We start from the raw sequence: 23,855 nt of genomic DNA, 5'->3' as shown, positions 1-23,855 counted from the left end.
CAGCACAGGCTGGGGTCTCTCTAGACTTGTCTCTGCCTCAGCTCTGTCAGGCCCCCAGATCACTCCAGCTGCGCGACCCACATCTCCCTGGTTGTCTGGCGTCGGTCTTCCCGCGCCCGAACCTATCTGATTTTCTCAGAATCGGGGTTTTGTTCTCAGACAAACGAATCAGGATGGAAATGCATCGAATCCGAGGGTCCCGGATCCGGCGCGGCAGAGGCGGCATGGAAGCGGGGCTGGAGCGCGGCGGGTGGTTGAGCTGCTGCTCTGGGATGGCAAACCCCGCACCCGGTTGATGCTGTGGGCTGTCCCTGGAGCACAGACCATGGCAACCCAGGCCAGTCGCCGTCGGCCCGCGCTGATCCGCTCCTCCTTCCACAGGCGGACGCTGCGGGCATGGACTATTCGTATGACGAGGACCTGGACGAGCTGTGTCCGGTGTGTGGTGACAAGGTGTCGGGCTACCACTACGGGCTGCTCACGTGCGAGAGTTGCAAGGTGAGCACGAAACGGAGCAGGGAAAAACTAGGCTGCGGGTGGTAGGGGTGCTAGCGGCAAACGAGGGTCGGGGACCTGGCATTCACTCCCTCCTCTAACACAGGGTTTCTTCAAGCGCACAGTCCAGAACAACAAGCATTACACGTGCACCGAGAGTCAGAGCTGCAAAATCGACAAGACGCAGCGTAAGCGCTGTCCCTTCTGCCGCTTCCAGAAGTGTCTGACCGTGGGCATGCGCCTGGAAGGTGCGAGTCCTGCACACCTGGGACCCCTGACTGCTGCCCCCCAGAGAGCCGTGGGCGGGCCTGGGAGAGGGGCTGAGGGGAAAGGCACAGTTTCTGGATCCAGGTGATTGGCCCCTCTGCGTGATGTTGGGGCCCCAGCTCTGCAGGGAACAGAGGCAACTAGGGAGGCAAGTGCCAGAAGAGACCTTGCAGGCAGGGCCTGCCTGTGTTCGGTTCCGAAGTATCAAAAGTGGGTTAGGGTTAGGGCCATGCCTGCAATCCCAGGACTCAGGAGACTGAGGCAAGTTGATTATGGGCTGCACACTGAGACTCCGCACTCCCTTCCTCCAGGGGTTAAGCCTTTCTCCTGGACAGAGCAGAACCCCAATAGATGGAGGAACTTCCACCCGTCCCTATATATCCCCACACCAGCCAGAGCCAAAGCTCTCAATAACTTGATCATGTTCAAATCCCAGCCTCTTCCCTTGTAGGATGGGGACATTGAGCAAATAAATAATTTAACCCCTCTGAGCTGCAGATACCCCCATCTAAATAATGAGCTAAAAAGTAATGTTTGCCCTGTGTTGGTGGGGGGACTGGGGGCTTACAAAAAGCCGGAGTTGCTTGCTGTGAGGGCAAATGCGCAGCAGAGTATCTGTGATTGTCATCATCATCACACATTCTGCTGCTATTTGTTCATCACTGTCCACCCTGTGCAGCTATCTGTCCAGGTATCTAAGTTTTGCAGGAATTGAGATCCTTTCCCATGCATTTTTAGCTCAGCTCTGAGAAGGTTGGGGTGAGGGGAACAGTGGCTTATAGTCTCCTCTCTCCTATCCCTGTTCTGGTCCAGAGAGGACAGCATTGGCCCATCAGGAGAGACTCAGACTCAGTGGACAGTCATAGTGTCTACCCCGCTGGCCCCAGTCGGGCTGAGCGCCCAGTCAGCAGCTGTCAGCTAAAGTTTTTGCAGAGAAGGCCCCAAAGGCTGGGAGAGCTGTTGACATATCCTGCTATCTAGAGAAGGACTCAGATTGAAGGAGGTACCCTGTCCTGTACCTGGGGCCCTCATCCCTAGCTCCAGGTCCACAGAGGACAGAGAGCTATCCATTGTGGGTGGCAGAAGCCTCTGGAGCAGCCTGAGGGAGCAAAGTAAGTTGGCCACCTCCCAGGAGGAAGATCTGTGCCGGGCAGGCTCCCAAGCTCTTAGTTCTCTGAAACACCACCCCTCTCTCCAGCTCTCCCTTTCCTCAGAGCTTGGGTGGGGTCCTGTCTGAGCAGGGGTTGGATCCACACTCGAGCTGCAGAGATGCACCTGTTAAGTCTGGCTGGTGACACATTCTTGGCCAGAAGAAAAACATCTGGTCAGCAAAATAGGTCCCTTCCTCCAGCACTAAACCAGGCTCCACAGTAGAAGGCAGTGGGGGAAGCCCCAGTCATCTTACAACAGGAGCTTAGTAGAATCAAGAAGTCTGCAACAAGTAGCTGGCACCCTCACCCCCCACTGTGAGCAAAGCAAACTAGGGGCCCTTTTCTCTCACCATTTCCCTGTGAGGTCCTCGGCTGGGCACCTAAGCCTGAGCTGAACCCCAGGTGCTTCCAGTCTGAGGTATACTATGGGGCAGGTCAGGGGGTTCTGCCTGGGACAATCCTTGGACTTCCTGGAGGTGGCAACACTGTGACTGGGCTACGCAATGAGAAAGAAAATGTGAGAGGAAGAAAAGGGATCCAGGCAGAAGGCAAGGTGGGTGAGGAGGTGTATTAAGTGGAGGAACGAAAGGGTAAGTAGGGAGGAGGGGAAGAAGATGGGGTCACTAGAAGGTGGAGAAAAGCCTGGAGTGCCAAGCTAAGGCTATGGCTCTCACCTATGGACTGAGCAGGCCATTGCATGGAGGTGGAGGAATGGTGTTTGTGTGTGTGAGAGAGAGAGAGAGAGAGAGAGAGAGAGAGAGAGAGAGACAGAGACAGAGACAGAGACAGACACACACAGAGAGAGAGACACACACACACACACAGAAAGAGAGACAGAGACAGAGACAGAGACAGAGACTCATCTTTTTGGAAAAGATCTGTGAGAGGTAACTAGGAGGGTGGACCCTGACTGACTTTTCCTGCCCACAGCTGTGCGTGCTGACCGAATGAGGGGTGGCCGGAACAAGTTTGGACCCATGTACAAGAGAGACCGGGCCTTGAAGCAGCAGAAGAAAGCACAGATTCGTGCCAATGGCTTCAAGCTGGAGACTGGACCCCCAATGGGGGTGCCCCCGCCACCCCCTCCCCCACCGGACTATATGCTACCCCCTAGCCTGCATGTACCTGAGCCCAAGGCCCTGGTCTCTGGCCCACCCACTGGGCCGCTGGGTGACTTTGGAGCCCCAGCTCTGCCCATGGCTATGCCTGGTACCCATGGGCCTCTGGCTGGCTACCTTTATCCTGCCTTCTCTAACCGCACCATCAAGTCTGAGTACCCAGAACCCTATGCCAGCCCCCCTCAGCAGTCAGGGCCACCCTACAGCTATCCAGAGCCTTTCTCAGGAGGGCCCAATGTACCAGAGCTCATACTGCAGCTGCTGCAGCTAGAGCCAGAGGAGGACCAGGTGCGTGCCCGAATAGTGGGCTGCCTGCAGGATCCAGCCAAAAGCCGCTCGGACCAGCCAGCCCCCTTCAGCCTCCTCTGCAGGATGGCAGATCAGACCTTTATCTCCATTGTGGACTGGGCGCGAAGGTGCATGGTGTTCAAGGAGCTGGAGGTAGGTATCCCCCCAAATCCCGGGGCCCCCTGACTCTAGTCATTCCTCTTGGCTGTCCAGCATCACCGTGTGTATATGCATTCCTGCCCAATGGCTTCAGGCAGTGTCTGGGGGAGGTACTACTACAGTCAGCAATGGTACTTCCGAGCGATTGCAGCTTCCTGATATCCACTGCCCTCTCCCCATCCCTCTCCTGTCTCTTCAGTCCATCTCTCTTGTGTCCCCTCCCTGGCTAGTGTGCTCTCAGTACCTCCTTGTTCCTCCAAGACTTTTGCTTCTCTCCCAGTTGGGGTTTCAGGCAGTTCCCTCTTTCTTTGAGACCCTGAGCTCCCTCAAAACACTCATCTTGTCCCCCAGATCCCCAGCCTATGTCAGAAATAGATCCAGCCGTCTTATCCTTTCATTCATTCAGAAAGGACATCAATCCCCACCACCCTCAGCTGTCATAGGCAGGGCTCTGAGTCTAGACTTTGGGTGTTTGTGGGCTTGATTCCTACCTAGCTAAAGTGAAGGAACCTACTGCCCCTGTGATAAAGTGTGTGTGTGTGTGTGTGTGTGTGTGTGTGTGTGTGTGTGTGTGCGTGCATGCTCAAATGCAGAAAAACTAGATAGAAATTCCTGTCTTTGAACTAGCCACATGCAACTGCCTTCCCCTATCTTTTTCTTTTTTCTTCTTTTTTTTAACCAGAGTTAATGCACATGAAGCTAAAGAAAGTAGGAACATAGCAGGAAGAACTGAGGCTAGTCACAGGAAGAACTTTTCATCTTCTTCATTTCATCTATTAGTGTGAAGGCCCTAAGGCTGAGAGCTGACTCTTTAGTGCCCTACCTTATGTGCACCAACACATAATCCAGAATCCTGACCAAGACTCTTTGCTGCCTGGCATGGGTACAACCCAAGCCTGACCCTGTTAGGTCAAGCCCCCCTGGCTGTTCTGAGACTAGCTATAAACAGCAGGGCCGCTGTCCTCCCTGCTGGAGCCACTGCAACCTTGAGCGGCTGTCAGTGCTGACGCCACTCTGCCCGGGCTTCCTCTGGGCATGTGGCCAGATGGGCTGGGGGCACTGCCTTCCTGGCATGGGGAGAAATAAGGTGCAGCATGAGCATCCTGAGCCCTATAGGGGCACCCCAAGGTTTATTTAACCCAGAGGACTCTGGGAGTCAGGAACTGATGACTATGGCTCTCATTTCCACTGTGGAGGGTCTTCCATGCCAAGGACATGCCATGTCTCTGTGTTGGGTGACTTTTCTCACTGGCCCTTCTAGGCCAACTGGTGTAGGAGATGGACATAGGTCAGATAGTGGGCTCTCCCACCTGCCCTGTTACACATGGCTGAGTGCTCTGGAAGATGCCCCCCCCCCCCGCCTTTGCTCAAAACACTGCAGATATCCCCTACACAGAGAGTAGGAGGACCTGAGCATTCCAGCTTTCCAGGACCACGGGTCTAGGGGCAGGGCACTTCCTCTGGCTGCCTTCCTGGTTGGGGGGGGGGTCGGGTCATGCAGGATGGGAAGGGCTTTTGTCCCAGCATTGCTGAGTGTTTTTTCCTGCTTTTGGCTTCTCTGTGGCCCAAACCTTCCTGCTTCCCCTTCCCAGAACCAGTGAAAAGGAGCCCAGGAATCCTAGCCCCAGTCAGCACTGCTTTTGAGGGGCCTTGTAGAGAAAGAGGCCCAAACTTAGCCCTTGCAGCCCTTCTTGAGCCATGGTCCCTAGGCTGGAGGTCTGTGTCACAGAGCACAACTATGCAGGTAAAAAAAAATCAAGCCTGCCCAGTGAGCTGGTTCTCACCATGCCACATTAGACCACTGTCTATCTCTGAGAAGGGCACATCTTAGGTGGTGGGAGAGGGGCTCTGTGGCTGTGAGACTGGAGCTGCCCCTGAGAGGGGCACTGGAGACATTAGAATTAACTGGACCCAGGAAGCTGCAGGAGGGCTAGAAGACATATGTGGACTGTCAATGAACAAATCCCTGGGTTATGGAGAAACACAGGACCCAGTGGGAAAGTGCTGCTACATCTGAGGTGGTCGGGGCACCAGCCTGTGGGACTTAGCAAGTAACTATTCATCTAGCCTGTTTTCTCATGTGTAAGGTGGGAAGGGCTTAATTACTATTTTCCTAGAGGCTTGTAAAGGCTGGGTGAGCTAGAACAGGTGAAAAATTTGACACGTGGCTCAGTACATGTCCATCCATGTTGGTCCCTCCCTTCTGGTCTGCCCCCTTTGTAGCATGAAGACTCTACACTTGCAGGCCTTCCCAGAAGAACACAGGGAAGGCCACACAAGGCCCACACACCCCTGAGCTCTGTAAAATGGGACCCACTTTGGTCCTGGTGGTATACCAATGTCTTACCTGAAGGGTGGTGGACTAGCCTTCACCAGGTGATCTGCGTGGTGGCCATGAAGGATAGGCTGGAGGGAGTGATGGAAATCCATCTTGACATCTGTCCTCCCTTAGTGTCCCACTCAGCTCCCTCCCCAGGGGCCCCATTGGCAGCAGATAATTGCTCAGCTAGATGGTTTATTGAGACACAGTAAGTCTGTCAGTCCTGGGATGATAAACAGTTGCTCAGCCAGGACTGTGCCATGGCCAACCATGGTGTGTCAGACCCTGAAGAATTACTGAGCTTGTTGGCCTTGGCTGCCAGACTGATCAGACCCCAGGGGCTCCAGTGAGGCCCACTGAGGGAGAGGTCAGTACAGCACCATCAATACCCTTCCTGGAGGCAGACTGCAGTGTCAAGGCTCCAAGATTTGTAGTAGCCCAGAGGAGGGTCCAACAGACCCTGGGCTGGGCTGGCTAGGGACCCCAAGCAAGGACTGCAAATAACCTTGTTCACAAGGTGGCAAGAGGAAGGTGGGAACCAGCTCTTTTTTGTGGAGAGTGCTGGTAGCTACTGCTGCTGCTGCTGGTGTGTGTGTTGGATGTCCATGTGTCCATTTCTCCACCCACAGGAAGGGGTGAGCATGGCAGGAAAATTTGCTTGGTCAAGGAGAAGATGGAGCCCAACATGTTCTTCAGAACCTTTGGGGATAATCCAGATTTTTTCTATGCAGAAGAGGGAGGCATACCCTTTCCTATCACAGACCAGGAAGAAATCAGGGCTTAGGGAAGTGCATGGCCAGGTGAAGGACTGAAACGTGGGTTTGGAGTGCTCAGCATAGCCCCATATCGCAGCCCAGGGCTGATCAGCCTCCTCATGCTGGGCCACCCAGCCGCAGGTCTGAGGTCTGGGGAGAGTCTGCTCCAGAGCTGGGCACCCAGGTCATTGTGACCCCTCTGCCTTCTGCCAAGGCTCAGCCTGCTTATCTCCTAATGCTCCTTTTTATCATTTCTCCTGCCCCACTTCTTCCTTCCATCTGGACACAAGGGTATCTGCTCCTATGGCTGAGAAGGGGGTGGAGCATGCCCAGCCCCGCCTGGCCTCCCTCTGAGTTACCCTCATGGGCCTGTATTTATTTTGCTGCCACTGTGACTGCCCTGTAGGCTTCGTCTACCCAGACATTCAGAAGTTCTCAGAGGCTCCTATGATTTTTCAAGATCTTCCATCTGGTGTTACCTACATGGCCCTATCTGATGATCTGTAACACGAGTATCTGTCACCTGGGCAGGGATGAGGGTTCCAGAACCTGGAGTTTTGCCTTTCCATAGAAAAGGTGATGGAGAAGGAGGCCTCCCTGGTGCCACCATCTCTCCTGGAGATGTGAGAAGAAGTGGGGAGCAGCCTATAGTTAGAGGCTAGGTCTCTTTATGACAGTGATGGGGCTCAGCACAAACAGTGGCCTGGGCTCTTGACCCAGAAAGGAGATGGGTAGCAGAAGCAGGTCCCTGCCCTGTGTGTGTCTGCAGCTTCCCCAGGTCCCCTTCTAGGGTAGCTGTGGCCACAGGTCCTTCAGGCCAATAGGTGAGGGCTGGTCTTCACAGTACTAGACTTTAATCTCTGTGATTTATGGGGTGTGTGACATGTGACTGGCCACCTCCAAGCATTTGAATTATTGAATAATTGAGAAAATGGAGGTCCCAAAAGGCCCTGGGACATGTGTAAAGTCACAAACTTAGTGATAGACAGAGCTGGGGCCTGAAAGAGAGCCCAATGAAGTAAACAGGTGGGCAGTCAATGGTCCTATCAATGACTGAATAGAGAGTTAGGGAGAGGGGCCTGGAGGAAGTCCCCAGCTGGACCTCTGCATGGCTCTTTCCTACAGGTAGCTGACCAGATGACACTACTGCAGAATTGCTGGAGTGAGCTGTTGGTGTTGGACCACATCTACCGCCAGGTCCAGTACGGCAAGGAGGACAGCATCCTGCTGGTCACTGGGCAGGAGGTGACTGAACTGTTCCAATTCCCAGTCCTGCATGACCCCAGACCTTTGCAGGCTGCCTCTGGGCACTCTGAACTCCAAATTCAGGGAAACACATCAGCCATCCTTCTCTGTGTTCTGGGGCCTTTTGAGGAGCCACAGTGTGGGACAACCTTGTTATCTCATTGTAGTAGATAACAGTGGGATTGGTTCTCCCCAAAATAAGGCAGAGTTGGTCAGCTGGTGCTGAGGTAATGGGCAGCAGCTGGCACTGTCACACATGTGAGAACAGTAGGATCAAGGACTGTGAGAAGCAGTTCAGAGCACTGCTAAGGGCCTGTGGGGTAGGAAGTGTGAGAGATGAGGATGTAGTCATTGCTAGGGGATGATAAACAGGCAAGCCCCTGTAGTGTCTCCATCCTCATAAATGATGAGTGAATGAATTAATAAACAAATGGATAAACAAGAGAGTAGGCAAAAGGCTCAGAGTCAGAATTTGGCCCCCTTTGAGCAGAAAATACAACATGACGGGGTGGGAAGCCATGGAGAAGGCCTGCGAATTCCTGAATGCCCACAGGAGGCACATTAAGGTTGCCAATGGATGTGGGTGAAGGATCCCAAAAGTGCTGGGTCTGGAGACACCTTTAAAGAGGGTAGCCCACAAGTGGCAAGAGGAGGTATGGGGAAAGATGTGGAAGAAAGAAAACCCCTGGAGACAGGTGTATGAAACCCAGGAGGGGACACAGGCTGAATAGAGGGCACAGTGGGTATTTTTATGATGCAGACTCAGGCCCTGCTCTCTACCCTGGCCCTCAGCACCCCCATCCTCATCTTGGCCTCTCACCTCCCATGGCTCAGGCTGCTGAAAGCAGTAATGGGGACACCGGTCCCAAGGGGTGAACCTGGGATGTCAGTGAGGACACAGGGGCTATAGGAACATTCTGAATGCACCCATGCACCTATGTTTGATTGTGTGACTCTAAACGTACAGAGATGTGTGGGTGTCCATAGCTTCCTGTCACTGTGTAAGCATGAATACATATAAAGGTGTGTCTGCATTGTTGTGAATGACCATTGAAGGGCAGGAGTGGGTGTAGGAATGCAGATATGAATACCATAGCTTCAGCCAACAGGTAACAGCCTTATGAATATATCTACATGAGTGTGTGTGTGTAGGGAGAGAGAGAGAGGGAGAGAGAGGGAGAGGGAGAGAGAGAGGGAGAGGGGAGAGGGAGAGAGGGAAAGGGAGAAAAGGAGAGGGGGGAGGGGAGAGGGAGAGAGGAAGAGAGGAGAGGGAAAGGGAGAGGGAGAGAAAAAGAGGGAGAGAAGGGGTGAGTGAGGGAGAGAGGGAGAGAGGAAAAAGGGAGGGAGAGAGGAGAGTGAGAGAGTGAGAGAGGAAGAGGGGGAGAGGGAGAGAGGGAAGAGGGAGAGGGAGAGAGAAAGAGGGAGAGGGGAAGGGAGAGGGAGAGAGAGGGGGAGGGGAGAGGGAGAGAGGGAGAGAGGAAGAGGGGAAGAGGGAGAGAAGGAGAGAGGGGGAGGGGAGACGGAAGAGGGGGGAGGGGAGAGGAGGAGGAGAAAGGGAGAGAGGGCACTAAGTGGCGATGGACCTATACCTATATGGTGACCACACACAGCATTTCCTCTGCTCAGGCAGAACTACCCTTCTGTCCCTTCCCCTGCCCCAGGAAGGGCACTTGTCACAGTTAGCTGTACAAGAACAGTTTACTCTACTGGGCTGGCGACAGCCCTTTGTAAATGAAGTATCCTTCAGCTCCCTGCTGTTTCTGTTGCCTGCCCCACTGCCACTAAAGAAGAGGCCAGCCTTGGGTGCTCAGCTTGAGCCAACAGGCAGAACAAAGCTGGCAAAACGGCTATCAGCATGGTGGGCCTGAGGCTCAGTGTTTGACCCAAGTCCCTGAGCTGAGCCCTGTGCCCTTTCACCCTAGCCCAGTCCCTCTGCCCACCTCCCTGACCGACCCTCTGCTGGTGCAGGTGGAGCTGAGCACAGTGGCAGTGCAGGCTGGCTCTCTGCTGCACAGCCTCGTGCTGCGGGCACAGGAGTTAGTGCTACAGCTGCATGCGCTGCAGTTGGACCGCCAGGAGTTCGTCTGTCTCAAGTTCCTCATCCTCTTCAGCCTTGGTAAGTGGCTTCTGGAGGCTCTGCAGCAGAGGGTGGCAAAGATACTGGGGGCCTACTGTGGTCAGAAAGCCTAAGGGAGAAGGACCCTTCTTCAGTGAGTGGTACAGGGTACATGGTCAGGGCTTGGCTGCTCCCCGGGGTAAGGGCTTAGTTTCTCAGGGTGAAGTCCCAAGGGCAGAGATGTTGTCTAGCATTGGTCTTTCTTGGGGTGAGGACCCTTCTGCTCTGTGTACCTAGCACACTTAAATGCCTGCTACATGTAGGACTCTCTTCCCTGGCTCCCATCCTGAGGTCCCTACTTTCCCTAGTTCTGTGAACTACTGGGCCCCAGGTTCTGACTCTAAACCCCTTCACCTGTACATTCATTCATTCTACAGACATCTGCTGGACACCTGCCTGGTGCCAGGGACTAGGAGCCACATAGCAAATGGAAAAGATACAGACTGCAGCTCTTAGAGCCAGCTCCAGTTAGGGAGACAAGTGTCTTCTAAGGGTGGAATACATAGCAGCAAGATCCACCGAGGATGGGGGGTGCTTCAGAGAACCTGAGTTCTGGGACAGAAACCCTGGGAGAGTCTGAGTGGATGAGTTGGGTGGAAGGTTCTTCAGCCAGGAAGCAGCCATGAAATCAGGGTTGGACAGAATGGAGACATGTCTTTGTGACAGTCTGGCAATGATGTCTCCTGGGGAGTAGGATGTGTTTGGAAGCAGAGGGAAGAAGGGAACTTGTGAGCACAGTGCTCAAGCAGAGTTGGGCTACTTACTATGACCATGTGGCTAGGGATCAGGGGCTAGGAATCTCAGCCTGGGTAGGGTTCTACAGAGTGTTAGAAAATGACTATCATGAATTTGCCACCTTGGAGTGTAGCAGAACCTTAGGGGCCTTGGCCAGGCTTTGGAGAGTCCTGGGGGGGGGTGTTGCTGAGTAGAGAGGAATTGTCAGCACCAGTCAGAGCTTCATCCATGCATAGTGCTCCCTTAAGAGGGACCCATAGCCCCCTTTCCCATACAACCAAAGGTACTAGGTCCAGTGTGACTTTGGCCTCCCTTGAGGTAAGTTCAGGCTCTTCTTTCCATCCCAGTAAGCTTAGTGGTGTCTTGGCTTGGGAGGGCTCAGACCTCCCCCATAAGCTAACTTTATCTCTAGTAACAGTGGGGAGGGCAGGAAGGGGCTGTGAAAGTGCATGGCTGTCTGGATTCTAATTCTAGTCTCTGACTTTGTGCAATTTGAAAAAGTCACTCACTCCCTGAGCCTCTGTTTCCCCATGTGTGAAATGATAGCTGTAAGTGTCCTTGACATACTGCAAGGATATATTGAGACAATTCTACTACAGTCTTGGCCCTTGGAAGTGTGCCGATGGTTTTATTAATCATCCTTATTAAGTCCATATACAAATGAACCAGAGACCAAACTGAATGAACAGACCAGGCTAAAGGCTCAATCTTTAGTACATGCTTTGTGTCTGGCTTGGAGCTTTATTGTCTCTGGGCACAGGGACTCAAGTCTGGCCATGGTGGCTGAGTTATCAGTTTAGTGGATCTGAAATTGGGTGAGGTTAGGGGTATCAGAGGCACAGGAGGCAGTGATACTAGGACCTCAACTTACTGGAGCCTAGAACGAGGGAACAATGGCACACTGGGTCACAGGGTCCTTAGTTTATTTTTTGTTTTTTGGTTTTGTTTTGTTTTTTAGTTTTTTGTTTTTTGAGACAGGGTTTCTCTGTGTAGCTTTGGAGCCTGTCCTGGAACTCGCTCTGTAGACCAGGCTGGCTTCATCACAGAGATCCGCCTGCCTCTGCCTCCCAAATGCTGGGATTAAAGGCGTATGCCACCAATGCCTAGCTCACAGGGTCCTTGGAAAGAGACTCCATGTTGGAGAGGAGGTAAGCAGTCTAGTATGATCAGTTAGGTCAATCCTATTTGGTCTGGATGCAAGATGAGGTGGGTACATGTGAGCTGGACCTTGCAGTGTGAATAGGAGTGTTCTTGTGAAACAAACAGAAGGGACAGCCTGTTGGAAGTTCTGGGCAGAGGGGGAGTAGAGAAGAGGCTATAAAGTGAAGAGGGGCTGAACTGTGCATGGCTGTGGTTATTGGGTACCTTGAACCTTCCTCTGGGATGGCTCCCACTCTGAGAGTAAGGCATATAACTATATAAGGTCCTTCCAGCAGCAGCCTGGGGTCAGATGGTGGACAGAGAGCCCAGAGCCTTGCAGTGGGCAACACCTGTATCTGGTTGATGGTGTGTGACCCCCCTGAATCTTAAACACAAGACTCCTCATCAGAGCTGAGCTTTCAGGAAGACTGGGACTCAAGGCAGGGCTGGCCACTTGTCCACGGACTTCCAGTCAGCCTGCTTGTGGCACCCTCAGCATCACTGCTCTGGGTTAGTGATGCTAACTAACATCACAGCCTCAACCCCAGGCAGTGACTGTCACCCACTCACCCACCCCTGTCCCCCTCTCCACGCCTCCTTCTCGCCTATCTCTGCAGAACGGTGCCATTTGGCGTCTAAATAGCATCTTGGGCAGCTCAGAGGCAGGTAAGGAGGCTTAATTAAAATTAGTGCCTCTCTTCTGGCAATCGCAGTGTTTATGAAGATGGGCCCGGCCGGCATTGTTCCGCCGAGGACTTAATCGAAGCTTAATGGATTGACCTAACATTCGATTTCCTGATTCCCATTGAGGCGCACGGCAGCATTCCCTTAAGCGTTTGCAATTTACCCACTGCTCCAAGCCAACAAAAGACGGACTGAATAGCAGTGCCACTCGAGGGGCCATTGTGCGCGGGGGCGCCTGCCTGAGTCACTGCTATTGGGACAACATTCTTTATGCCTCGCTGGAATGAAAGGATTATTCAAATATTCAATTAAACCGTGAAAAGGGGGCTTTTCTGAGATCCTGGGGGCCCCCAGCTCATGAAGCTAGCGGCTGCTCTCAGGGTGGAGTGCCATCTCCCACCCACCTCAGCCTCCAGGGATGTGTGCTACAGGCTCAAGCCCCAGGCTGGAACTCAGTGAGGATCCCTATCCTGACCTGCTCCATCTTATAGGAGATAGGAAACTGAGGTTCAGAGGGGGTCTCTGGTTGCAGAACTGGGGTGTGAGCCCCTGACATGTGAAGGGACTGCTGTTCTGGGTCAATGGGATATGCCATCTCTCCACAACCAGCTTGGGACTGGGGATAGGGGGAGGTGATTTCTGGGTAGGGAAGAAGTTAGTTCTAAAGTCAGACCTAGGACCCAGGATGGTACTTTTAGGCAAATCCTATGGTTTGGAGAGAATCTGGTTCAGTGCCCCAGAGTCTGGAGGAAGCTGTTCCCAGCCCCTCCCTGCCCTGAAGCTCCTGGAATCAAACAGGATTGGGTCTGAATCCTGCCCTGTGTTCGTTGGTGGTCTAGACACACTGTGATGTACCCCCTGTGGTCTAAATGTTTAAGGGGATGAACAGGGCTGGGTACTAGGTATCAGGGTGCCCACCAAGTGATCCCAGCTCTGGACTGTACCCACTATGTATGCTGTTGGTGTCCATCAACCCTATAGCTGCCTTCATCCATGACCTCATGGAGGTCTTTATTTGTGGGAGCTGAGAGACCAGAGGCCTTCTGGGAGAGGGGCTGTCCCTGAAAGCTGTCCTTGTCTTGCACCCTCCCCCTTCTACTCCACTGTCAGCCTGAGTCCCTGATGCTTGTTGCTGAGAACAGTAAATCCTGGTAAAGCCAAGGAAGGCTCAGCCCCAGTGTCCCCAACCCTTTCTACCCCACTATCTGAGTAACATCCTGGTCCATCCTCCTCCACCTTGACTCTTCCCTCTGGACGCCTTTACTGGGTAGCCTTGAGATAGATCCCATCTTTCTCCTGTTATGAATGTCAGACTAGCCCAGGGACAGTATGATGATGATAGTGGATGGAACAGAGATGGGATTGGAATGGGGAAAAGATTGAGGCAAGGACAGATGGGATCAGTAGGCATCTCTTGCTTCCAGACCAACTTGGTGGATTGACTTCCTATGATCACCTTTAACTGCAGTGAAGCTAGCCAGGCTAGAGAGTCGGGTTGCTATGTACAGTTGGGTTGGTTTCACTGTACAGGGGCACTGAAGCAGGGAAGGACTGGGCTTGGATTTAGGTATATCTCTCCAGAGGGAGCTTTTTTCTAAAGTACATAAAGATGTCTCATGAACTGGTGGCTATCCCAGGGAGTAGAGGAAGAAAATGACTCTGGCTCATTTATTGGAGGGTGATGGGAGCCAGGGTGGAGGCCAGCAGCTGCCAAATCCTGCCATACGACTCAGGCCCAGCTCGGGTTTCCCTAAATCCATCTTTGAACAACACAGGCCCCAGGGGGTGTGCTGGGGGTGGCAAGGATCAGGGTTGCCAGGCACCTCAGCTTTCCTGGTGCAGTGGGTGTTAAGAGGGATTAGAGGGCCAAGAGCGCATGCTGGCCCAACTCCCCACAGTGGAAAGACTGGGGTGCATCAAGGGAGCAAAGCAGATGAGTGACCCATCTTCTGACCCCCTGGAAGCCACAGCTCAGGGAGGCCAGGATAGGCTCTGGGGCTGATGTTAAACTTCTAGGTAGGGCATGAGCTAAAAAAGGCTGGGAGCTGGGAGCTGACCAACAAGGAAAGGTTCCAAACACCCCATTTCCAGCACCCTTCTCTGAGGAAGGTTACCTTTATGCCGAATAGAGAGGCACTCTTCCACAGGGCTGCTGCTCCTAACCAGCTCCAAAGACCTCTTTTGTGTCTAGCCCAGGACTAAGGCCCAAGGATGCTCTGCTCACACTTCAGCTCCTGCCACCTGCTCCTTTCTCTGTAACAGCGAGCTGGTCCTCCATGTCTAACTACAGCTTCATGGTCACCATTGTTCTCACACAGCATGTCTGTGTGGTGACAGCTAGCCTGCCTGCCTTCCTTCCTCCCACTCCCTTCATGTTTTGATAGCATAGAGGAGAGAACCAGGGCCTGTGTGTGACAGGCTACTTTAAGCCACACTTCAGCACCATTTTAAATTTATGTGAATGGCTTTACTTTAAAAACTTCCAGCTCTTCTGTTGCCTCTCACTTCCCACTGCACCCCACTTTTCAACATGGCTCTATGTGCTCTAGGTCTGTTCATTCTACAACTCCCCAGATGTAACTGGCACACAGCCACCTAGGCCCCTCTTCCTCACCATGAGCAGTGCTGCAAAGAAGCTGATTCCAGAACCCCAGGACTGAATTTATGGAGTCTCTTTCCAGGGCATATCCAGAGTACTCATGGGATTGACACCCCAAGACAGGTCCTTTTGACAGTGATGTTCATGCCTGGGGGCTAGGGGGTTAGCCACAGCTAGACTTTGATGTGTTTTCCCATGAGTCAGTACCTTACATTTCTGGAGGGACCAGTGCATCTCATTTTATAGATGAGAAAATGGAGAGGTGTAAACACCACACCTGGCCATGCACCTGCTGCTGTTGATGATGATCTTGGTGATTGTCAAGTATCCATAGTGACAGCAGCAGTGATGACTGAGCTAGTGATATGATTTACTGGTTGGTGATGGTGGTGACCATACTGGTGATAAAACAGGGATTTTTAGGTGTTTTAAATGCCTTTAATCCACTGGGGAGACAGGGAAAAGTAGGTGGGTCTCTGTGAGTTCAAGACCAGCCTGGTCTACAAAGTGAGTTCCAGGCCAACGAAGGAGATCTATGTGACCCTGTCTCAAAAATAAAGAGAAGAAAAAAAAAATCAAAGGAAGCACAAGCTTAGGAAACTAACCAAAATGATGTCAGTGATGTGCTGGTCCCAGGGTGGAGATAGGGAGGTTGCCATTGAGAGGCTCATGGCAGTCTCTGTACCCATAGGTTTGGTATCCCCTGGGAATGTGGTGTTGGTAATACTGCTGACAGTGTCAGCCCAACTTTGGTGGTGGCACAGTGACTGGAGGGTGATGGACTGCTCCCGTTGCAGATGTGAAATTCCTGAACAACCACAGCCTGGTGAAGGATGCCCAGGAGAAAGCCAACGCTGCCCTGCTGGATTACACCTTGTGTCACTACCCGCATTGCGGGGACAAATTCCAGCAGTTGCTATTGTGCCTGGTGGAAGTAAGGGCACTGAGCATGCAGGCCAAGGAGTACCTGTACCACAAGCATTTGGGCAATGAGATGCCCCGCAACAACCTTCTCATTGAGATGCTGCAGGCCAAGCAGACTTGAGCCTGGGCACCTGGAAACAGGCAGTAGGTGGGGATGCCACTGCCTCCAAATGACTCATTGCATTAGGTGATCCAGGAGTCCTGTCCTTAGGCCCCTGCCCCCGAGTTCTGGAGCTGTGTGCTTGGGATGGTGGGTCAAAGATGGACAGGGACTACCTGGGGCAGGTTGCCTTCACCAGCCACTGGCACAAACCTGCCACTTGGAGTGCCCCAAGGAAGTGGCTTCTAGCCACTCCTTCCTCCATCTGCCCCCAGATTCTTTCCTGGCATCTGAGGTACAAGTCCCGGGAGGAGGTTTGGGATTCCCTGGATGTTCCTTGGGTCAGAGGTCATCCTTTCCCTCTCTCCTGTAATCAGAGGCAGGGGAAGGTCTACAGCATAAATGAGGGCAGAGGAGGGTCTCTAGACTCCCCTGAAGAAGGGAAGGAAGTCCAATGTTGTAAACTGAGTTTGCTAAATTGGGTAGGGTCTTCCCTGGAGGGTACCAAGAGACTGGGTCAGGTACAAAGACCCCTCTCCAGCTCTCCACCTGTCTAATTCTGATTCATTACCTGAAAAAAGACTTTGTTGTAATCATCTTCCTATCCACCCAGGGAGGAGGAGTCTGGTGTTGTCAACATTTGTACCTTGGCTGGGCTGGTACTTATTTGTAAGTTTGTAGTCACCAGGATTCTTTGGTGTTTGCTTTTCCTTTCCCCTAGACAGTCCTTGGAAGGAAAGAGAGAGAGAGAGAGAGAGAGAGAGAGAGAGAGAGAGAGAGAGAGAGAGAGAGACAGCAGGAGATAGATTGAGGACTGAGCTGGGATGTGGGGATTAGCACTGAAGTTTTTTCTCCTGATATCTCATTCCAAGAGTCAGGGTGGCATCGGGTCATCTTTATGTACCCCACCTTACTCCAGAGAAGAGCTGTTGCTTGCCCTCTGCCTGCTCCACTAGAGTCCCTGCAGGTGGGGATATGGGAAACCTAGGAGGACTCAGGAGTCTTTAGATGGAGGCAGTGCTGAGGAGTCTCTCCTCTCATGGCTTCATCCTTTTGGGTCTCCTGCCACAACTCTAGAAGCTGGCCTCAGTTGCCTGACCTCTGCTTTGTATCCTGGAAGTCTCTTTTCAGGGCCAGACACTGAGGGTGGGGTGGGGTGGGGGGAAGACCTAAGCCATCCTCTGTTCCAGACTGGGCATCCATTGTCCTTCCTGCGATCATATCAGATTTACAGCTTATGCTAGGCCTGCCCGGCTGGACAAGGCTGCCTCCTGCCTTCCACCACCCTGCCTCAGACCCCACCTCTGCCCCTGAAATGTGTGCCCCTGCCAAGGCCAAGACCAACTGCTCCGAAACAAGAAGTGCCCTTACAAGCCCCTGCACCCCTGCAGCCCTGAAATAAATTTTGCAATTAGTTTCCAGTAGCATTTGTGAATTTGCATTCTGAAGCAAAGTGTAGTCCCTGGGGTAGGTTCTGGGTGTTTGTGATGGTCTGCCTACCATAAAAACTGTGTTCAGCTCAAACCTTTGGGGAGGGGAGCTGTCAAAATGGCCCAGAAGGTAAAGGTGCTTGGCAGGCCAAAGGACCTGGGTTCAGTCTCTAGAATCCACATGGACAAGAAGAGAACTGACTCCCGTAAGTTGTCCTCTGGCCTGAGTGCTTGTATGTTCACATCTCTCTCTCTCTCTCTCTCTCTCTCTCACACACACACACACACACACACACACACTGTTAAGACTTGCATGAGATCAAGCCAGCCCAGTCCAGCATAAATGGGGCATGAGCTCATGAACCCCCTCCACTTCTGTCTAAGGAGTTATTGGCTGTCGATGGTTTCTGGGGGAAGGAGAGTCAGATTTCTGCAGGGATGTGAGCTCTGGGGGGCTACCCATACTCCAGTGACCTAGTGGAGGACCCTACATTCATGCACATACAGGCATCATTAAATGGACTCAGTGAGTTATAAAAATTAAGGAAGACAAAGCTGGGAGAAAAATGTGGAAGAGGTCCTGGGAGAGGGTCTGTGGGAAGTACTATAAGCATTGAAATTTTTTTTTAATGAGGTGGAAGCACTTGGGAGGCAGAGGCAGGCAGTCCTCTGTGAGTTCGAGGCCAGCCTGGTCTACGGATCGAGTTCTAGAACAGGCTTCAAAGCCACAGAGAAACCCCGAATCAAAAAAAAAAAAAAAAAAAAAAAAAAAAAGAAAGAAAGAAAGAAAAAGAAAAGAAAAGATTGGAGAGCCCAGAGTGTAGAGACAGCAGGAACAACTGGGGTTTGGGTCCCACCCTGCACCTAGGACCCCAGAGTACACAAGGCTTGGAAAATTCTGTGACTTTCTGGGATCTCAAGTCATTTCCCCCTGCCACGCTAGTTCTGCCCCCATATTGAAAAAGCGTTTGTTCCATGAACACCTCGAGAATGCCCTCCCTCAGCTCCCTGTCCTTGCAGTAGCTCCAGCAGGGGTGTAATTCAGGAAAAGAGTTCTTCTCCAACAGTGTGGAGAAACAGATTCCAACCCTGGGGTCTCCCTTTCTTCTTTGCCGTGTCCCCACCCTTGCTAACGAGTCCACACCCTTCCATCCCACTAGGTGGCAGAAGTGAGCTTGGCCAACACCTGAGTCTGTTGCTCTAGCACCTCAGGTCCTGTTGGACCTTATCTTCAAAGCCACTTCTGTGGGTTTCCCCACATTCACACAGGTTAGGAGGGGCCAGACATTGTGCAAACTTCCACTTTCCCACCCACTTTAACCAACCTGATTAATCTAGGACCACACTTGGTCCACCCAGGGTCTCTAAAACAACTAAAAAAGTACTTCCTCTAGAGTGAGGTGGCAGAAAATATGTTCCTCTCCTGCTTTGTTCCTGTCCCAGGGCAATGTCCAGGCTTAAAGAAGACTGCCTTAACAAGATTAACAAAATGTGTTCCATTATTTAATTGAACCAGAGAGAAGAAAGTCTTTGGTTTGACTCACACAGAAAGGCATCATGACTGAGGGGTCATTCAAATTGGGTTTTGAAGGGTGCCTAGGAATTGACCAGTTTCATAGAAACAGCGGCAATCCAGGCAGAAAGAACAGTGTGACAATAAAAGGAAGAGAGGGATGCCAGCTGACTGTATTTGGCTGGAGCCCAGAGGGTGTGGGGGGAGGAAGAGAGGTGCAGGATGAAGGGACTGGAAAACCCCCTTAGTCCTATTCCCTGAGCCCCAAAGGGCCTTATGTGAAGAGAGTGCAGATGGTTTTGTGCCACCTTGGACCCAGTTCCTTCTACCTCCTTTCATGTCCCTCCCTCCACCCTTGAGCCATGGCAGTTCTGCCAGGGCTGAGTATGCATTCTGCTGATCCTTAGCAAGGCTGGCATTCCAGGAAAAGGGGCCACTGGCCAAGCCTTTCACCCTCCTGGCTTCTGCCTGCCTTCTCAGTGAATGGCAGGGCTCTACTGTCTTCCTGCTTGTGAATCACCCAGAGTCTTCAATGCCTTGAACACAGCTTCCTCTGTGTCTACAGCCCTGCATGTCTCTGGTTACAACGGACATTCCCTGTGCATGTCAGGGACATGGACATGCACGGAGGGTGTCATGCCCAAAACCAGCACAAGACTGTATCACAGGTCTTCTGAGAGGGCTTGCTGTTCCCCATTCTATAAATGACAGACAGGACTTCAAAATCTTCCACATCCAGGATCCCCAGAAAGAAATGCCTGAACACCTGGACTTTCGTGTTTGAGCCAATGTTCCCCAGAAGTTGTGTCCCAGGAGCAACCCACATAGGGTTGGGAGAGGAAGCCACCAAAACCCCTGGTATTGTCTGTGCCTCACTGGCTCTTGAGGGTTTCTCACGCATTATGTCCTCTCATTTGAGCCCTGCATACCCTAACCCAGCTCTGGAGCCTCAGGGAGGCAGGCTGGATGGTGCTGGCAACCTTGAGTACAAAGGCCCAGTCTGGGCCCTTTGTTTTCTGGCCCCTGTCTCGGACCACCCCAACATCAGGCCCAATGTTGAGCCCAACACATCTCTGCTTCCCCTGGCCCTGAAGTCCATCCTACTCTCAAAGAAATGAGCACCTGGCTGGTGGCTTCAAAGAGATGGGTGTCCTGGCCTGCTTCCTTTTTGACTTCCAGACAGGCTCCTCCTCAGCTGCCATTCACCCACCCCCAAGGGAATCCCTGCTGCCATGAGCTGAGATGCCTGGCACCTCCAAGAAACACTACCTGAGTGTTTGGGACCACACCCACTGCCCATGCACTTAGACGACAGTGTCTGCCACTTAGGGTGAAGGTGGTCTTCAAGCAGTGAGGAAACACAGCCTAGGTCAGGGACAATGCAGATGCTGGACAGGCTAACTTTTGGGCAGAGGAGATGACTCAGGGGCTAAAGCAATTGCCACAAACCCTGACGACTTGGGCTCTATGCCCAGAGCCTGAAGGGTAGAGAACGGACCCAGAGAAGCAGTCCCCTGACCTCCACACACAACCAGGCACATTCACATACTAAATAAATGTTTTGTAAAGTGCTGACTAGAACTACCAACCTTGGTGACAAGGCAGAATCCCAAAGTCAAACTGGCAGCTTATCTGGCTTCCCTTCCTCACAGATAGCCCTGCACCTCTACCCCTCCCACTCCAGGAGGACCCCCAAGTAGCATAGGCAAACACACACACACACACACACACACACACACACACACACACACACCAGGTAATAAGCACTTAATTTATTACCAGACACTGCAGAGGACATCTGGGAAAGATGTCTGTCTGTCCAAGACAGACAGAAGGACTGGAAGGGCTGGACTAACGCCTTTTCTCTCACTGGGGGCTGCCAACTGTGCACTTCATTCAGTCTGGGGTTCCAAGGATGAGCTGAGGTTCTCTGGCTATTGAACTCATGAAAATCCTACATATGCCCGCTAAACCTCTGTGAGGAACTCACATGACCCTTTGGGCAGGGGCTGGCAGAGCTGGCCAAGATTAGTCTGAGAACAGAGGCTTGCAGGAGACCCTGATACTCCGGCCTGCCCCTCATGTCTCCCTGAGACTCAGTTTCTCCTTCGTTAGAACACCTGCATGCTCCCAGCGTGCAAGTTCCCAGGGTCCCAGAGCTTTTGGAAAGGACGTAAAACCAGCAGCCCCTCTCTCCCCCGCCCTCCCCCCTTTCCAGGCTGCATGACTGGGAGGAGCCGGGAAGAGAAGCAGGGATCATCGGACTAGGGTTGGGGTCCAGAGGGTGGAAGCGGTTCTGTTGCTACGTGCAGCCCTAGCAACGCACCCATTCAGCAGAGACAAAGGCTCTGTCATTTGAGCACAGAGGCGCTGCAGTGGCTCTTGTTCTGGCAGGCTGCTGTGCCGGTGGGTGGGGGTGGTGCGGAGGGGGCGCTGGGCCCATTGGGTGCTGGGTGGCTGCCCGCACTGATCCTGCCTAGCCCTGTGCCCCACAATTGGCCTGCCGGGGCCGCTTCGGCCCCTTTTAGCAGACCAGAAGCTGACCGTCCAAGGCAGCCTTAAGCCTAGATTTGTGACCTCACCCCTATGACAAGCCCCATCTGCAGATGAGCCTGCTGCACCACTGGCTGCCTATTTGCGGCTCCCATGGATGCCTTGGCCTCCTCCCTTGGCTACTATACCAGAGCCAGAGGGGACCTGGGATTGGACACTAAGTTAGCCCCAGCAAGAGTTCTGAAAACAGGCCTCTCTTCCAGTCCTGGGAATAGTGTTTGAGGCTAGGCAGTGTTGGTTTAAAACTGGGAACTCGGGGTCAATGAGGTTTATTGCTAGTGGTTGTCTCCACCATCCTCTAGGGTGAGCCCCACCCTAAGACCTGGGTAGGGCCTGAGGAGTCTCCAACCTGATCCAGCTGCCCACAGGCCCCCTGTCATGTCTTATTGGACACTGGGTTGGAAAAAGCCCTTGCCCTAGGGTTTGGAATGGCTTTTAAGGAGCCCTTCATTAAGGACCCTTTTAAGGTGCACAGGGTGGAGGCTGGAGGCAGGGCTAGGGATCAGGGACTGGAAGACAGGCAGGCTGCTTGATCATGGCCTCTCTGCCTAGCACCAGCTCTAGAAAGGGTTCCACCCACTTAGTCCCTCTCTCCAGAGAGGTCCCGTATGGTTGTTTCAAATCACTCCATTCTGGAGCAGTGCCGTCGAGGGGTGGGGTCTACCCAGGAAGAGCAGTACCTGAAGTCCTGAATGCTGTCAGTTCCACAGCCTGAGAAAGAGAACAAAGGAGATAGGCCCTTTCTCCCGTTTGCTTTGCCTTGGGTGTGCCCTTGCTCCTCCCCAAAGAGGCCTTGGTGTTGAGGTCTACCAGCCTGTAGGCTCTAGCTTTCCAGTGCTGAGGACAAGGTCCCTGGGGCCAGTTCCCATCTACCCTGTCCTAATATTTGCTGTGTTTTCAACCCTTCCCATCACACTAGCTGGTCCCTTGTTCCAGTCTCACCGGTCTCCTGTAATGAAAGAGAAGGCTGTGGGGACCCTGAGTTGATGAATTATGCATAGGCTAGGACAGGAAATGTGTTTTCCCGCATTGGGCCCCCATTATCAGACTCCCTAAAATTCCACTCAGAACTTTACTCTCAGATTAGTGGTGAGGAAACTGAGGCCCAAGTACTTAAACCCAGCTATTGTATCAGGGGCCCAGGCCCACTTCCCTGCTAGGAACCCTGGGGATAGGAGTCCTGGGTAAGCCCCATCTCTGGTTGGACACCCAGAGTCGCTAGTGGTGGTATTTGGGGTGACAAGCCATTTCCAAGCTGTTCCTCAAGGCCCAACATCAGAGAGTTTCTGAGGCCTCAGTTTCTTTGTCTTTCAAGTGGGCTTATAGAATCTGCCGTTGTTCTCCTAGCTGTGGTTGATTGATGGAGAAATCAAGGCACCAGACTGTACTAGGTAAGGGGGTGGAGAGATCCTACCTCTAAGAGCAGCAGATCTTCTCAGAGGATCCCAGGCTGTGGGGTTCTCTTGGGCCATGGCCCAGGGACCTGAAGCCTGTGGGTCAGTAGGGCCAGGGAGTGTTTGAAAGGGGAGGCGCTGGGCTTGGCCCTGCCCATCTGGCCCCAGAGTCCCTCCCTTTACCTGGCCAGGGGTACCAGCTCTGCCCTGAGCACTCCTGCTACCTTCTTCTCTGTCACCCTCCATAATGCATTCTGTACCTGCAGGGTGGCACAGGTCAGGTCTGGGGCCCTTTCTGGAGCGCTGCAGATGGGTCCTTGCATCTATGGTGACCAAGGCTAGAGGGACCCCAGTCCACCCACCCTCGATTTCCTTCCCACAGACCACTCACTGTACTTATGGGCAAGCAGCATAGACAAGGAGGATGTGTGGGCCCTGAGGACAGACCTAAGGCCACTAAGGAACCCATCTACTCTGTGGCCTGGCCTCCCACTTTGTTTCGATCAAGGGCCTAGGACCACAGTAGAGACACTGAGGGACAGCAAGAGACAGGAAGGGAGCAAAGCCTGCCTTACTCTCCCTCTAACCCTTTGGTCTGCAGCCCATTAACTCCCATTGCAGCACCCATAAGAGTGGAGAAGATCCAAAGCCAAGTGTTTTCCCCTGTGCCTCCGCAGAAGGCCTGGTCTCTTGCCTCCTTTGGGGGCTGAGTGTGAAGGGTTTGGCATTCAGGGCAAGGGCAGAACTTGCCACCCACAGACTACCACCATGTTTGGGTCTCATGTCCCCCATTTGCTGAACAGAAAGTCCCAAGATAATGTGGTCCAATGGGTGAGACTTGAAGCCCAGGACTTACTCAGGGACCATGT

General features: G+C 52.8%; 1 protein-coding gene across 1 annotated transcript; it reads left to right on the top strand.

Moving 5' to 3' along the window:
• Positions 1 to 396: 396 nt before the first annotated feature.
• Nr5a1 (nuclear receptor subfamily 5 group A member 1) lies at positions 397 to 17,217 on the top strand. The gene is made up of 6 exons (XM_027423650.2): positions 397 to 498; positions 602 to 743; positions 2,844 to 3,472; positions 7,679 to 7,798; positions 9,767 to 9,914; positions 15,870 to 17,217. The coding sequence occupies exons 1-6, from the start codon at positions 397 to 399 to the stop codon at positions 16,115 to 16,117; spliced, it is 1,389 nt and encodes a 462-aa protein (XP_027279451.1). The 3' UTR covers positions 16,118 to 17,217.
• Positions 17,218 to 23,855: the final 6,638 nt, after the last annotated feature.

Source organism: Cricetulus griseus, chromosome 6, assembly GCF_003668045.3.
Source record: "Cricetulus griseus strain 17A/GY chromosome 6, alternate assembly CriGri-PICRH-1.0, whole genome shotgun sequence".
Taxonomy (NCBI): Eukaryota; Metazoa; Chordata; class Mammalia; order Rodentia; family Cricetidae; genus Cricetulus; species Cricetulus griseus.
This window is presented reverse-complemented; position numbering and strand designations above follow the sequence as displayed.

Excerpts from the sequence above, each read along its gene's own strand:
- Nr5a1 (XM_027423650.2), top strand. The coding sequence starts at position 397 with ATGGACTATTCGTATGACGAGGACCTGGACGAGCTGTGTCCGGTGTGT. Across the intron at positions 499-601 it reads TCACGTGCGAGAGTTGCAAG|GGTTTCTTCAAGCGCACAGT; the intron begins GTGAGCACGAAA and ends CCTCTAACACAG. Across the intron at positions 744-2,843 it reads CGTGGGCATGCGCCTGGAAG|CTGTGCGTGCTGACCGAATG; the intron begins GTGCGAGTCCTG and ends TCCTGCCCACAG.